Source organism: Aythya marila (assembly GCF_965140915.1).
Source record: "Aythya marila genome assembly, chromosome: 2".
Lineage (NCBI taxonomy): Eukaryota > Metazoa > Chordata > Aves > Anseriformes > Anatidae > Aythya > Aythya marila.
The window spans coordinates 33,699,028-33,716,580 of record NC_139043.1 but is presented as its reverse complement, the minus strand read 5'-3'; the positions used below and the strand labels follow the sequence as shown (position 1 = coordinate 33,716,580).

At 37.9% G+C, this 17,553-nt stretch overlaps 1 protein-coding gene across 2 annotated transcripts in view; it reads left to right on the top strand.

The window, feature by feature from the left end:
* Positions 1-17,553, top strand: part of RAPGEF5 (Rap guanine nucleotide exchange factor 5) — a 160,943-nt gene that overhangs the window by 109,166 nt on the left and 34,224 nt on the right. For both annotated transcript variants that reach the window (XM_082753751.1, XM_082753750.1), the window contains 2 exons: positions 16,225-16,303; positions 17,367-17,511. In XM_082753751.1, coding sequence (XP_082609877.1) covers positions 16,225-16,303; positions 17,367-17,511 — 224 coding nt within the window. The remainder of the gene's footprint in view (positions 1-16,224; positions 16,304-17,366; positions 17,512-17,553) is intronic.

Below are 17,553 nucleotides of genomic sequence, written 5' to 3'. Positions count from 1 at the left end.
GATCTGGTTTTGTATCTGCTGGGATATATGGCACCTTTTAAGGGAGTTTGTGTGGCTGGCATTGAAGACAGTTCTGCATGTTTTTTTTTAAGACAATTTTGATCCTTTCACAGGTTGAAATAGGAGTAGAATTACACCACTTTGGCAGCCAAAGGTTTCTCATGATGTGTCAGTTGCACTCATGGACTATAGCTGCTTCTGGCAGAAAGCTTTTCAGAATAGCATCAGTTACTGCAATAAAGTAAATTGGTATTCCCATCTCTCAGACAAGGGGAAAAATACCTATGTGAGTTGTAGCTGTGGCAGTAGCTCACATAGCGTCTCCTGAGTCAGACTGAGATTGTGAGATGACCTTGTCTCAGTTAAAAATGCTTGTGAGATCTTTCCGACACCAAATCAGTACTCTTTCTCTGAAGTAAAAATGTGATGGCTTGTTTTCAAGGGCACTGAAGGGAAAGAAATTGGGGGGTGGGAGGATAGGAAAAAATAGATCAATGCAAATAAAATGGCAGCATTGATGGATCTAATTTTGATGGAAGCTATAATATAAAACTTATACATTCTTGTGACAACAGTTGGGATGAATTGTGATTTTATTCCTTTGTTTGAGTTTGAGTTTTGATGGAGATATAAATTACCAAATTAGGAATGTAATCATGAAGAAATCATGCTGTCTAACCCAGGGTTGCTGGAGATTATACCTCACCTTCTACTGCTTTTCAATTTATTTCCTTTTTTTTTTTGCACCCTGTGTCCCCGCATGCTGCTATCCCTCCTCCTCCTGCCCACCATGCCCTACCAATTCAACAACCTGCTTTTCTTTAACCTCCCCCCACCCTCATTTCTTAGGATTTGGGGTTTACAGCATATCTGTAGGAACCGCTGCAGCTACAAACAGAAATCCAGATACTGGTTTTGTTCTTTCTCAGTCATGACTTCAGAGCCCCAACATCAATACAATAATGAAGCCTTTGTTGGGTTTCATTCCCCACCCCAAAGCGAGCCTTGTCTGTGCGATTTTGTTTGTTGTTACTGTTAGTACAGCATACGGGATGCACGGCCACAAGCTGGAAGCAGCAAACAAACAACAGCAGAAAACAGCCACAAACAAATAGCATTTGTAGGATCCTCTTGTCACGGGTTTTTCTTTCAAGTCCTCAAAGCAGCAGTGAGCGTATTGTGATGTTTTGCGTGCCCCAAAGCACGGAAACCACAAATAATGGGCAAATGAAAATATTTAGCCTCTCTAGGTGACTGCGTTGTATCCCTGTACTGTGCTTCCTCCATCTCATTTCCATCCCACTACGTGCTGCGCTGCAGGCCCCTTGTTGTCCTCTCTGCCCTCTGCGTCCCGTACACCCCTGCCCTTTGGCCACCTGAAGCTTGGCATGGGCAGAAGCCCCCAAGCACATATGTGGAGTTTTTGGGGTCTGGGTTGTCAGTCCTGGGAGCGTTAAGGAGGAAAGGACACTTTGCCTGCAGCCTGCTTGTGTTGCAGCAACTTGTGCTCCAGGCTCTCCCTGGCTCTGTGGGGACCAGCTTGCCTGCCCAGGCCTGCTGGATGGGAGGGCCTGCACCAGCAGAAGCACGGCCTATCCCCATGTGTTCCCAACCCCTTCAGTACTCCCAAATATTTCTCTTCTCTTGCAAAGCAGCAAAAAACATTTTCCTGAGTTCAATGTGCTGTTGCTGGCTTAAGGGAATTTTTCCTACTCTCTTCAGTCTAATGGCCCCTCTCCCTAGGCAAAAGTTTCAGCACATCTCATGGGTTGCTTATGGAGCTTCTGTAAATATTTTGAACGGTGTTTTTTTCTTCTTTTTATTTTTTCTTTGATGTCTGCATGCAGATTCTGTTAGTGTTAATGAGTCAGATCTTCATATTCAGTTGAGGGTTTTGACATGCGGATGGGCCGTAGGGCATTTGATTTAACATCTCAGTTTAAAGGACTGGAAATCTGTTCAGGGAATCCAGGTTAGTAGATGCAGTTTGGGAAGTTAGAGCTATGTACTTGATTACAAAGAGTGATAAATATTCAATAGCAGTTTTATAAAAGCATCCGAAAGACATGAAAACACCATCAGCTTTGGAGGAAACTGCTGTACTGGGTTTTCTTGACAAATGGAGAGAATTCAGTGCCTCCTAGAAAGTATTGTCGTATAGAATTTAACAGCAAAAGGCCAGAACAGTTGCCCAAAGCCTCATTATTTCTGGGATTAGCAGAAGTGCCTGCTCCTTTTCTGAAGTCCTCTAGAAGAAGGGGAGTCCTAGGCATCAACCAGGGCAGAGAGGCTAGGGAGGTCCGTCATTAGACCACATACAAGCTCAGTTGAGGTCAATGTTTGTGAGGATTTGGTTTGTGGACTCTTGGGATCTCTGAAAGGAGTTAGTGTAAAATAAGCCCGTTGCCTGTGTGCTGTAGGGCTATTGTCGCTTACAATAGGAAATGCTTACAATCACTGAAATGAAACCAAACATGGTAACTTAGAACAACCACCAACGTCAAAGGCAGTGAAGAGCGTTGGCTATAAAACCCCACTTTGTGTAACCAACTGCAGGGAAAGGCAGTCTACGTATTCAAACCCCAAACTGAACAGAAAAAAGGCAGCTTCTGTATTTATCTTAAAATAATTCAGTGATGTTAATGGTTTTTGGATGTTCTTATTTCAAATGGGAAGTAAATGCACCGCTTACCCTGCTAATCTGTGAATCCAGACATTCACAGCTTTTGGTTTGACTACTCATGATTTATTTACTTTTTAAAATTCAGACATAGTTATGTGCGTGATGATTTATTCCTCCATGTAATTGGATACAGTGATTAAATGAGCTTGCATATTGTACTTCATTGTCCTTCTGGGATGTGGACTGCTATGTCTTTGAAGCAGCAGCTCCTAATAGAATTGATTCCAACTCCTGTATATTTACTGTAACTGCTGATGTGTTTCTGAAAAATGATTTTGAAATCTGCTTTTAAATGTATGCTTTTCTATAGGAGGTATTTAGCTAGCTGAAGAGATGTATGTAATCCTCAGTCTTCCTTTAAGATGCCTTGCTACCTTCTTCTGCAGGGACTTTCAACAAAAGTAAACACATGCTTACTGCTATATGAGCTGAAAGAAGCTGTCGGCTACCAGGCTGTGCCTGTGGACAAGTTCTTGCAGTCTGTTTGAGGAGACAGACATCATGTAATTGGTGATTTTCTGCAGAATAACTAGGAATAGTATGGAAAGGATATTGCTTCTCAGTGGGGGAGAAAAAAAAAAAGGATTTTTGTAATTGGCCTTAATAACCAACTAAATAAGTAAAGCAGTTTAATGAGAAAAAAAATACAAAAACAACAACACAGCTATTCGCAGAAACAAATGCAGGAATATATTGAGTAGCCATTTTACATATACATGGGCATTCAGCAGCCACACTGTCTGTGGCTGGTGCTATGCAAGCAGGAGAGTGCTCTGCCCTGGGAATTTCTAGGCTGCACTAAGGCAAGATACAGCAGCCTAGTGCAGCAGAGATGAGAAGAGCAGCAATAGGCCACCTTGTTAGAGAAACTGAGATGGACACAGTTTGCAGAATTTTAAATAAGGAGAATATCTCAGTGATACTAGTAGTCCCAGTGCTGGAGATGGTATCTTTTAATCAAAGAAACAGTCCTACCAGGAGCAGCTTGAGGCAGTATGACTTCATCTCTTCTGACTGAGTTTTTTCATGTCTGAAGACATAGCTGTTCTTGCATGCAGCCTTTACTTGAATGAGAGAATAATTTGACTCTCTTCTACAGATGAACTTGATTTCATTATTTGTAGCAACTTATTATCTTTGAGAATTTGCTGCCCCTGTCCCAAATTTAGTTGAAATTTGTTAACAATTGTGTGAGCTTTGGTCATCCCTTAAGGAACAATAAAGAAAATGACATTCTGAAGAAAATTATAATACATTTAATGTGTTGGAAAGGTGTTGTAGAAGTTGTGCTGTTGTTAGCCGATTTGATTTGAAAAGGGTTTGGAAATTTGAAAGTGAAAGGCACTTTGCATTGAGTTCACTTTCTGAATTTGATAAATTTGGTGGCTTTGGCTCACTGGCAGGAGGCCAAATGTTCAGGTGTTCTCTGCATGTTACCCAGGGTTGATGAGCAGGGCAGGAGTAAGGACCCTGGGTTCGTCATCTCAGCTTTGGCAAGTACCTCCTGCCACAGCTGGTGCTGCTGCCGAGCCCTTGCATGCCTCCCCTTCTGGAACACTTTAAAAATACTGGAAAAATAAGGCTCATATGTTTTGTGAAAACCGTCCTGGCACTTCTGGACAAAAAGAGCTATAGAAATGAGAGATGGTAACAAGTGCTAGTCACTGCCAGTTGTTGTGTAGTGGTGAAACATGGTCAATGAGCCTATGAGCAAAGAGGCCCCGATTAATGCAATGTTATATCTATTATTGAAGTTCATTATTTTTTTTTTAATCCTAAACACTGCATTAGATTCGAGTATGCTTGTGCAGGAAGGTACAATTTGCATCTCAGCCAAGGAAATTCCTTTGTGCCCCATGGAAATCCACAGAACAGCTGGCAGGGTGGATGAAGGGGGAAACAGAACAATTTCTACAGGATAGAGAATGTATCTGTTGTGTTAGATGCTTTACAGGTTGTGCATGAGAGATAGTGTCACAAAAGACTTGAAAAAGAAGGATACAAAAGAAAAAACTGTCTTTAAGGAGTGCAAAGTTATGTTTATCTAAGAGTTGTTTTCTGATTGTATTTTTTTATAACTAAGTTGTTAAGTAGCACTAAAAAATCTGAAATAATGGCAAAAGTGAGTATTCACCTTTAGAAAATCACCCCACTGGATTTTCATCAAGTATTTGCTTAATATCCCCACTTTCTAACTTTGAAGAATCATGTATATAAGTAGCCAAAGGTCCATGTGCAGTAACACAGTTCTGCTGCTGCAGGGAATAAAATAGCTGTGCAGGTATTTTAATGCTCACAAGCAGCTTTACAACAAATAATGTATATTCCTTGTGTCTCACCTACCCCTGTGTGATCTTTAAACAGTGCAAAAGGGAACCTTTTTCTTTTTCTTTCATTCTGCTGTCAGGACAAGGTTGTACTGACAAACTCTGTAGTTTGAAGTTGATAGATATTCTTACTACACATATAGACTATGTACAAGGCTTTTTTATTTCTCTGTCTTCCATTATAATTGTCAGTAATAATAAGGAGAAAAGCTGTCTTTAATTACATGTTAACCACTCAATGGAATGATTTGGGTGTCTCAGTATAGCAAGTGCAATTTCAGGTTCATAATTTAAAGACTATATGTATGTATGCAAGCCTACAATTAATGTAAAATTATGGTTTAACGCCACCATCATGACATATATTGTTTCTTTTTGGAATCCTTTCACTGTGTGGGGAGGCAAACCATGGCTGCCCTATGAGAGCTATGACACTCCTCACTGGGGTTTTATTCTGTGGAGATGTGTGCACACACCAACCATGCGGCACCTTCACTGTACCTTTTGCCTTCATAAGGCAGAAGATGTTGGGATGTGGGTCACTGTGCCCGAGGCTGCGTGGCAGGGTACCACAGTTGCCAATGTGAGACCCTAACCTCATCTGAAACCGTATACAACAAAGATGTCATTTGACCCAGTGCATTGCTGTTTGGCATGCTGGAAGAGAAATCTGTGAGTTATCTGTCTGTTAGTCCCGTACATGTTATTGCCATCTTATGCGGAGGTTTGGACCAAATCCCGTGGTTCTTGTTTGGATGCAAACACTATCGTTCCCTTTGTATGCAGTTCTGCCAACTCTGTAGAAGCCAGGATCTTTTTGCCTGTGGAGGCTTTGTCATTCTCTGTGTCCCTGAAGAGACATGGTGATGTTTATTGCACGTGTTCCTGTGCCACATGTTGTGGAGCTCATGCTGCTTAGCATATTTATGATAATTTGGGTCCCAGGGGCAAACAAGATTCCTCTTATATCTCCTTCCCCGGGCTGAAGCACAAAGAAATTTCCCCTTGCTTCTTTGTAGGGGGAAAATAATGGATCAAAGTTTCTTGCTAAACACTTTTCAAAATACACAGAGCAGATCTGTACATTTCTGTTCCCTCCAGGGACATATTGCTCTAGTTGGTATGGAAAGCAGTTAACAGCGGATGTGGTGGGGGTAAGGCTGCATGCTGAATTGTAGGCATTGCACCTGACCTGCAAAGCTTGAGAGGTGGCATTTCCACATGCCTTTTGGCTTGTTCTTTACCCATGTGATGCTCCAGTGTGGAGTTTATTCTGGTCCCTACATTGTACTTGTCATTGTAATTGACTTGACTGGATATTGTCCAAATGTAGTTGTTTTTTAGAGCCTGTCATTAGGCACTACATTTAAAAATGTAGGTGGCAGTAGTATTTGAAAATACTGCCAATTAAGATTTTTTAAATTACTCATTTATTTTTATAGATGTATTGGGGACATCAACATAAGATTTTAGTTCTTGTTCTGGGAAATGCCATTGAAAATTAGGTCCTTCTAAAGTAGCTCAAGATGCAGACCCAAAAAAGAACACACAATCTCGTTTGGAAGATGTGACAGTATTTATGTATTTGATATGACACCAGATCTGAAGGTTGCTTTTTCCAAGCAGTTGGTTTTCCAATATAGCTCTCAGCCCCCCCTGAGGAGGTGGCAGTGGCACCTGGACATTGTGTCATTGAGGACCAGGGCTGGAAAGCCTGGCACCTCTTTGGGTGCCTGGAGGTGAGGGTGAGGGCAGGGATACAAAGAAGTCCATTTAAAAGAAGAAATAGAAAATTGTCTCGCACTTATCTGACTTTCACCAAGACAAGTGGGTGACTGGGCTATGTGTCTGCTGGAGGTAAAGAACAAGTGAGGACCATCCAGTGTGCTGCGCTGTTACTGCTGCATGCCTACCTCCCCTGCCCCACGAGGCAGCTGGCTGCAGGCAGGTAGATGAAAGGGAACCATTAAATCTTTTATCCTCCATCCTGCTGCTCCAGGCACTCCTGGCCTGGCTGGCTTATTAGAAACAATCAATGGAAGGAGAGGATGTTGTGTTTTTTTTTTTCCTGAAGTACTTCGGGAGACTGGAGAGGCGAGCAAGGACTGGCTTCTTTCTGCAGCTAGGCTGATGGGAATACTTTGCACATATTTTAGATATCTCAGTCTGCTGTCAATTGAAGTTTCACTGCATGGTAGGCTTGAGTGGTTTAGTTACAATATTTTTTTTTTTTTTTTTTTTTTTTTTAAAGTAGCAATATCTTAGGGTTAGAGCTATAGGCAATATTTCTAATACTTTAAAATGTATAAGGTGTAGTGGATTTGTTCTGTAACTTCAAATAACCCAGACCATTATAGCTGCACATTAATCACCACGGCTCCATCCTACCTGGAGGGGGGAAAAAAAGCTTCAGATTTCAGATGACTATGTGAAAAAAAAAAATTAGTGCCTCATTAAAGCTAGACAAGTCTGACATTTGCTCTATGCCTGTGGTTTCAGGGCTTTTTGTCCCTCTAACAAAATATGAAACTGCTCCAGTATGTATGATAGCAGCAACTGGAATGCAGCTTCGGGAGGATCTTTGACCTTACCAGACAGAATGTGTTTGATTAATTCTGCAGATGTTAAAATACTGCCAGAAATCACTGGGAGGTGACCTTAGAAATTATTCCTAGTTCCAATTTTTGTGCTCTAATAAAAATTCTGGTTGTACAGGTTAAATATCTTGCCCTTATATATTTTCTTTTTCTAACCTAACGACAGAAATAAATGCCTTGCTCTTTATTCCTTTGCACATTGATTTCTCAGAGCTTCAGTGGTTAGATGACATAACTACTATAATTGTTTTAATACATTAGCAGCAAATTATATATTGACCTTTATTTCTCAACGTGATTTTCATTTTTTGCTTCAAGCTGTGCCCATAGTGGCATAGCATTTCTGTAGTATTTGATTTTTGGATTAAGGGCTAATCCTGTGAGGTCCTGAGTGCCACTGCCATCTGCTGAAGGCAAGGGGAATTTAGGACTACTCAGCACCCTTGCTGTTATGAATGGTATCTTGCTAGATCAGACAGTAATGATAGCAGTTTGCATTTACTGTTTGTACTCAGGGACATCCTGACATTTTTAGTAAATTGCTGTGGAATTACAGATTATTGAGAAACTTCTATCTTTAAAAGGAGTTGCCCTCAAATCGTTTTTTCCATTTCTGCAGAACGAGCAATTTTCTGATTACTAGCTACAACTTGCTGGACATGCATTTGCATTGCTGAAAGGTTTCAGGGCATTGCATAGTATTATGTGAACCAGAGACTACGTGTAGCAGCTTCCACCTTGAGGTGTGATTATAATTTTTCACAGTTTATGGAAAGGAGTAAGAGGGATGACAAAAAATTTGTCAAACTTAAGAGCTTTCAGCACTGAGAGGCACAAAAACTTGCAAATGCATTGCTGTGGCCCTCATCTAGTTTAATTTGAACTCAGTAAGTACGTATTCAAAATAGCAAAAAATGTCTGTTCCCTGCAGAACAGTAAGCAATCAGCATTCATTTTACTCAAGCACGGGGATTTCATCTGTCTGTTTGCCCAGCTGTAACCCTATCTCATACGGCTGCTTTTCTGCAATTGTGAGAAATACAAGTTTTAACCATTTCTGAACATTATGGTATTGCTAACCCCATCTCTGAGTATTTTCTTAAATAAAATTAAAAAAAAAAAAATCCCACATTTTTCTGATTGTGTCTTGAGGTCACAAGATACATTAGCATTGTTGAGTCCAATGTTTAACTCATAGACAGGAAGATATAAAACACTGAAGGATTTTTTTTTTCTAACATACTCAGTAGGGTGAGCCTCACTAAATGCTAAGGAAAAGTGGCTGGTCATGTGAGGTAGGGATGACACAGTGAATGCAAGAACAAATTTTGAAGTTGTTGGTGATTTTTAAATTTAGAATTCTGGTTAACACTGATTAGTTCATTAAAATAAGGAACTTCACAGGAGATGTCTGTATGCTTATACCATTGTGTTTGCATGTCATAGTCACAAATAAGAGATGGCGTAGATGAAGGGTTACAGCTGTTGTATTTTTTCTATATGTTATCTAAAACATATTTCCCCCCAAAAAAGTCTCCCACCCCGCCACACTCTAAAGAGCAAAGAGGTCTAATTCCTGCATGAAACTTAGAGTTTGCATTGATGTTTGAGAAATGTGTGTGTAACTCCAACTAAGAGTTCATGTTGCTGGAGTTCCTATGCACTGCCCACTAAATATATTATACTGAGGTTTTAACATGCCTCAGGATGGAGGAGATCTTCTGATCTCTTTCTGTTTGATACCTTTCTGAGAATGAGAGGTAAATTGAAGAGTAAGGGTATTTAGTAATTTCCTTGGCTGGGAAAGCAGAGGGTTTTGAGAGTTGTCCTTCTAACCCAAGACAAGAATTCTTCACCCTTTTGCTTAGTTCTTCACATACTCATAGTGAAATCCAAGAGTAAGGGCTGTGAACTTGACACTGTAAAAGCTCATTAAGTTTTAACTTATGAATTAACTGTGAATTCCAGAAGCTTGTTCTTTCAGGCTTTTTAGATGATTTTTTTTTTTTCCTCTGCATTCTCCATCTAGGTTTGGTCTCCTCAAGCAAATCCTCAGAGAAAGCTGAACACCTACTTTACATAAAGTGGAAAAAGACTTGCTTTCCAGTACTTTATCTGTATTTTCTTGTAATCCGATTTAATGTGGAATACAGGTCTAAAAAACCCTTAAATCTTTCTATAATTCTTGCACAACCATTCACAATGGATTTGTACAGTGCGAAGTGAAAGAGATTTATATTCAGAATGGGTGATAAGCTTTACAAAAAACTACATTAGTTGTTTTTCTTTACAGTTTAAGATTTCACTATTACCCTCTTAATAACTAACAGTACGTGACATAGGCAATCCGCAGATAAAGGGATACAGAGTCTATAGGCACAGAGCCTGTATGTTTGTACCCCTCTATACAGAGCAAGTTACCTTTTGTAAACAATGTAATTACTAGAAACAAAGTTATGCATTGTATATTTAAAATATTGTTGGGCAGATGTTTTGCATAAATGTATTTTTTCTTAATATTTAAATAAGCATGTAATAACAAAGAAAGAAAATGGAAACAGAAACACCATAGAGTAAGAAGAACGAGAGGTAAAAAGTTGCTTTGTAGGGTCAGATATGAAAAGAGAAGGGTTCTTGTCATCAGGGCAATCTGTTTGTGAAGGAGACGTGTTTGGCTTATTTTTCACTGGTAGTTTTTTGGTTGGTAGAAATTGAGAAGCAGCAAAACAACAACTATTCAGGATGTAACAGGGTGATCAGAAAACCAGAACAAACTGGAGTTTGTCTCTTCTTGGTTATCTCTTCTTGTGGGTATAAAGGGATTAATGACTCAGTGCTGGCATTAGGAGCAGTTATATCTGGCTTAGCTGGATAGGTTGTCTAATATTAGCAATAGGTGTACTCTGAATAGTTTGATCTATTGAACATATTCATAACGTAAATATGTATAGAGTATACGTGTAGTGTTCTAGCTGTGATGATGTACACAAGTGTGTTTAAACCCATGCTAGTAAATAATACATGGATATACAAATTGATAAGGTAGTTAGGTGTAGCTATCTGTAGCACTGGAATATTTCTCTACTTCTTCTCTTCCTTCATTCATTTTATGTGATAGCTAAAATATTTAATTTCATAAAAATAATTTAACTTCTATTTCATTTGACAAAGATTAAGATCCTTTAGATTAAGTCTCTTTCCACATTTCTGTAACAAGTTATTAATATCATAATGCTCCCCTGATGCCTTGTACCACTATGCAAGCTTAAGAAAATGTCCAAGTTTGAGATTAATTTACAGGTCTTAGACATACCAAAGACATAAAAGTATACTGCCTCTGCTGGTTTCCTAAAGGTGTACCACAGAGGGTTTCTGGCTACAGCTCTTTATTCATTTCTTTTCTCAGCCTTGGTAATTGATACCCTGTCTAGAGAAGACAGTGGAGAAGAAAGAAATAAAATTTGTTGTGTAAATTCATGTGAGAAACCCACTCTACACTCCTGCCATTTAAAATTGTGCATATATAAAAAAATATGCCCTCACACTGGGTTAAAATTTGTAGAGTTGCACCCTCAGAGAGAAAGGGTATGATCTATTCATTTAAGAGGGCACATGGAAAGCAGCAGGGAATCCTGTGGATTTTTTGAAGGACATGGGAAGGTACAACTGATTGGTTATGCAAATATATGACTGTTTACTGTCTCTGGGACTCAAGATCCCTGTTCCCAGCCAGATTGTTGTTGCCATTGGATCCCATCACTGTACACATGCAGTACAGCTGTAACTTCTCTTGTAGATGTCTTTTCTGGGTCTTCCAGTTGCCAACTGAAAGCAAATGTTCCCTGGGATATCCATGTGCATCAGGGCATCCCATGCCTATATACTGCTCTCTCCATCCCTTACCCATCCTGAACATATCTTGCAGAAGGACTTAGTGCAGAAAGTCTGGAAGAAGGGTACTAAGAGCTGCCAGTAAAGTTAATGTCTACGTTGCCTTTTTTCACCTGGGGGAAGACACACAGCCCGTGAGAACCTGTCTCAGCAGAAGCTGGTGTGAATTGACTATTTAATAACAAATAAGCACAGTGCACTTTTTGTAGTTGTTACTATTTTTATGCCTATGGTGAGAGCACACATTCAGTGTGGTGAGATTTACTGCCTAAGGCTGCCCCCAAAGAGCTGCAAGAGCAGTAGCCCATTGAACACATGGTGTTTCTGTTGCATGTCTCAATGAATCTTTAAAATGCTTGAAATTGTCTTTGAAATGAAATATTCCATAGCTGCAAGCTGACTGCATACTTTGTAGTGATTGCTTAACCAAATAAAGGTAAATTGTGAGGAATAAAGAAAAATTAGATTGATGACTAAAAGAAAATGATTAAATAAAAAATTCATGAAGAGAAGTTAAAAAAAAAAATAGCATCACAGGCTTTTGCATGAAGAAAGACTTTTCTTCCAAAGGCAGCTTTTTTTCTTTTTCAGCTATTACTGTGCATTTTATTCTCACTAGATATTATAAACACCAGAAAAACTAGGGAAGGTGGTCACAAATTTATGCAGAAACTGGGACAGTAAAGTTTAAAAGCTGAGGTACTTCACTGCAATTATGAGTGGGTGTATGGTGCACTGTAAATAATTAATGATGACTGGAATTGCTTTTTTTTTTTTTTTTTTTAAACTCTTAAATCAACCATGACTAAAGAGGAAAAAACAGAAAGAATTTTGTTCATAATTATTAGGTCAACTTGTACACTTAAAGCCCTTCCTCTTGACATGTACTCTTGTAAGTGTCCATTAGGAGCACAGAACAAATAATTTGCTGTGAATAAATTGTCTCTTGCCTAGACTTTCTCTCTGGTTGCAGGTTAAGACCAACAAATTAGTAATTGAGAGCACATTACTCTTCAAAAAGTATTTGAGAAGCCTGCAATTGTTTGTGTTGAAGAGATTATTTTTGAAGAATCAGTGAGCACTTAGATTTTGTGTCCTTGCTATGGCATATAAAACTATATTGGAATTATCTTAAATTACAGTGCATTTGAGAAGAAAATACAGAAGATATGTAGAGTGAACTGTACATATCTACTTAAGGGAAATACATGCAAGTTAGTACAGGTGTTTTAAAATATGAATATTATTACAAAGTCTTTATGTGATGACTGGCAATAGATATTTAATCTAGCAAAAGCATTTTCATTGCTTACTTGTTAAGGTAATTTAACAGATGAGTGATGCTATTAATGGATCACATGTATAATCTAGACTTTTTTGTTCAAAATATTCCTTTAGGGTTTACGTTTCTAAACAAGTTCAGAGGCAATTTGAAGAAATGCAGCCTATACACAAACTACAGGAATCATAATATATTGACTTCTTAGCATTTCCTTTGTATTTAAAAGAAAAAAAAAAAGTAACCACTCTGTGACTTTGCGTTGGCTGAGTGGTATACCTTATTATGATAAAGTCGTTAGAAGCTAGAGACTGAACAGATAGAGGTATGTCTGAGTTGAACGGAGGGCTTAAAAAGAGTTGGTGGGACATCTGAAAAAATAAACAGTTTTAATTGTCACTTGTTTTAAAAAGAATTGCATTAGTAATATCTATAACACTGTTTGTGCAAAAAGTTTAAGCAAAAACTCAAATCATATCAAAACCAGCCTTTCTTCCTATCCTAACACTTTGGGATTGGAAAAGAATTGATAACAGACATCTGGAAAACACATGATCTGTATTAAAAATATTTTTTTGTATTGGTATTTTAACATCAGTTAGTATGATAAAGTCACAGTATTTTGAACAATTCCTCAAGTTCACTGATAAGGATTGAAGCTTTCCTTCAGCTAGTACTTCATTTCTCTTCTGAATATATGGCTATTTATTGTTGATGCTTTGGCATCACCAATATAGAACAGACAACTGTGGAAATAATCTGTTGTAACCGTACCTTTGACTTCATGAGTATCACTGCACATACATGTAGTTTGGTCAAAAACTAAAATGAGAGATTAGATGTGGTGGTTGGCTCCAGGAACAACAGTTTCCAAATAAATGTTTGTGAAATCTCCAACTTTAGTAGCTGCATTGTATCATCCAAAAGACATGCAAAAGAATGAATAGAAGGCCTTTTAGATAGAGAACAAGCTGTTCACAACATCTTTTTCATTTACTGAGACAAAACATTTGTTTTATACAGAGATAGTACTTTCTACAGTTTTTAAGCAATGCTGGTGAAATATAAAGAATCCACTTGTTTTATTAGTGAATACAAGGAGCTTTAGCTATGCTTCTTCACATCAGGAGTCTTTTAAGAACTACTGGGCAAAAGGCATTGATCTAGATTTATTATTATTATTATCTGTATTTTGAATCCTGTGCTCGCAGGGTGGGATGTCATTAGCCATCCATCCATGTGATATTCACGTGATATCTGGCTCTGAATGATACATGGATGAATTTTTCTTGCCATTCTGCACTTCATCTAAGAGGTCAATTTACTGAGAAGGAGGTCCAAGGCAGATGTGACTTAAATTGGCCTAAATTATTGTGAAATTACAGCCTTAGTATGAAAAGCTGCTGGGTTGCTCTCAGTTACACACATGCACACAAGCACTAGCTTGGACTGGACCACATCATAAACAAATAGTGAGGAAGCCAACATACGGAAATGAGGGCACAGCTATCGTAATCCTGTGAGGGGTGTTCTGTCCTTCAGTCTCTACAGCTGTAAATCCATCACTTAAATCACAACTGAGTACTAGCAATTACTAGTAATAGCTAACTAATAACAACTAGTAATACCACTATTTTGCTCTAAAATAAATACTTTTTATTTATTTATTTATTTTTATTTATATATTTATATAAATAATACAGTAATATAGCACAGTAATAGTTGAAAAAGAAAGAAGATGCTTTTGGAAGAAGTCTTTCTTCATGCAAAAGCCTGCGATGCTATATTTTTAATTTCTCTTCATGATTTTTTTATTTAATCATTTTCTTTTAGTCGTCAATCTAATTTTTCTTTATTCCTCACAATATATATAAGTGTGTGTGTGTGTGTGTATCTATATATATATAGGTAGATAGATATAAATAAAAGTAACCAGAATTTCCTTTATCTGTCAGCCTCTGTTTATGCTCCTGTTCTCATCTGGTAAAGCAGGTGGTGCAAAACTGATTTCTTGTTAAAGGGAACACAGAGTATTTGCTGGAAGTCAAAGAAATACAGTGAATGCAGACTCCTCAAGTTTCAAGAAAAAAAGCATTGTTTTATCCAAACAAACAAACAAAAAAACAACAACAACAATGACAAAAACTGTCATTTTTATTTTGGGCATAAAATGACTGGCATAATTCTCATGTCTGTTTGCAGAAAACTAAAAGATTGTGTTTGTGAACAAAATAAAAACTAATTCTGAGATCACACATCATGTATGAGTGATTAACTAGCACTAGAAGCAAAGTTGTTTGAGTTATAGTGCAGTTTTCTTTGGAAGGGACCTCTGGAGGCCATCTGGTCTAACCCTTGCTTAAAGCAGCTTTAGTAAGATCAGGCTGTGGTGCCCCAGCAAGCTTTGAATATTGTTGATGTTGGAGGTTCTGCAGTCTGTCTGGGCAACTTGTCCCTGTGGTTGTCCATCCTCAAAAGGAAAAAAAAAAGTCCCTTTTATCTGTGTCTGATGGTTTCCTTTTGTCATTACATTACATGCTCCTGGCAAAAGTTAGGCTTTATCTCTACCTTGCCACTGAGCTGTTGAAGACCACCACAAGATTCCTCCTGAGCCCTCTCATCTTAGAGCAAACCTAGTTCTTTCAACCTTCCCTCTTGTGACTACTGTATGTAGGAAAGGTTTGGAGAAATCCTAAAATTAGTGTGGCATAGGAGTGAGGAATGAGAAAGCTCTATTGAGGTCTGAATTGACAGTACTGCTTGTCCTGACAACCTGAGGTCCTACATTGCAGTGGGTAGAAATGCTTTGTCAGCAAGTACGTTCAGGTCATTTTAGTAACACTGATAGAAACCATTTGGAGGAATGTCAGAAGCAGAAAATAACTTGAATAATATAATTAAGTAAACCGTAGAGTAAATGTCCCAGCACTTAGTGTTGCATACAAGATTTAACCAGCTAAAGGTTTCAATATGCGTAGTTCATGCTTCTCAAAAACTATGCCTACATGTTCATCACCGTACATGGCAATCACAGTTTTCCATCTTCTATTAGTAAAAACTTGTCTTCTGAAATTTTAAAACAATTTATCTGGTGGAAAGGTTGCTTGGCTGGAACCATCCAGCAGTATCAACCAGGGTGGTGGTGTTTATGATGAAGATTCTTAGTGCTGAACTCTGGCTTATTTTGTGCATATTTCTACTCTTTGTCTCTATGAGAGTTGATGTGCTTGTTAAATAAGGATCTCATCTGCAGCATCTGCAGTGGAAACATACTGTTAACTGTGTGAAACAGTCTTCAAACCAGTGATGTATTCTTTAGGCTTTTTTTTTTTTTTTTTTTTTTTTTGAGTTCCTGTTCCTGCCATGCACACAGGAATAGATAATAGATATGGTCTTCTTCCTTTCACCAGTATATTGTACCTTATTATTTTTTGTCTTCCTCTGCAGAAACTCTCCTGGATGACTTCCTTCTCACGTACACAGTTTTCATGACAACTGATGACTTGTGCCAGGCACTTCTGAGGCAATATCCTTTTAAGTGTTGTATTAGCAGGCGTCACACAGTGACACCTATGTTTGTATACTGTCAGGCCTAATTCATAACAACAGTGCAAATGCTGTTTTTTTTTAAAGCTATATAAATCTTCATAACTTTTACAAAAATAACATTTAAGTTCAGGTTTAAAAATACCCAGAACATAAATGTAAATTCTTAGAATACTTGTGTAATATACTTCAGAATATGTTAAGAGGAAAAAAAAATGAAGTATTCTACAATGTCTGTACCTTTTGTCATTTTGATACAATATATAAATCATTTTGAGACAAAACAATTTTTTTTCTCCTATTTCCAATTATTTCCATAAGCTATGGTGTATTGCTTGAATGATCTTGCAGGTATAAAATGAACCTTCTTTTTTTACTTTCTTTTCTTTTTGCCGTGAAAGCATAATCTTTTCACTTAATGAAAAAAAGAATAGTGAAGGGACAGGAACAATGTATAAAGTGAGTACCTTGTGTCATTTCGTATTTCTACTTTGTGAATAGATAACAATAGTGGAAATAGATTCTTTTACTCCCCCCCCCCCCCCTTTTTTTTTCTGAATAGCGTTATTTCTGCAGATAGTATAATTTGTGCAGGGAAAAAGAACTGACTTCTTCTGCTCATTTTGTTGTTGTTGTTGTTGTAATGATACATTGTCCTCCTTCATACAGATGTTCACATTGGCATCTGTGTGCAGGACAAAGGATCATTCCCACTTCTACAGGAAAGATATGACTCAACATCGTATAACTCCTTTTAAACTGTTTTTACGTTTTATAGACTTCTCTCTCTAGTATAGAAAGGAAAAAAAAATCATGTTGACACAGGGAATGAAATGACATTTCTATTGCTGAGTATTTCATTCCAAAAAGTTGAAATTCCTAACGTTTCAAAGAGGATAAATATGCATTTAAAACTGAACAGTTTAGTGAAAAAAACTTTAATTACTAAACAACAAACAAGGTGATTATGAATTTTTTTCTGTCACTTGATTCAGTGAAGTTTCAGTGAACCCTTAGTATATTTTTCCCTTAACCTACTGTACCTATTGTGCAAAGAACTATCAAGGGAAAGAAGACGACTCTGATGTATCCTGTAGGAAACGAAAAGTTTTGCATTTGGTTTCTCAGTGGACTTCTCTCTATAAAGACTGGTTACATGAAGATGAGCATTTAAAACAATTTTTAAAGGTATTGAAACACTTCCTGATGCATTTCAGTGTTTAATTATCA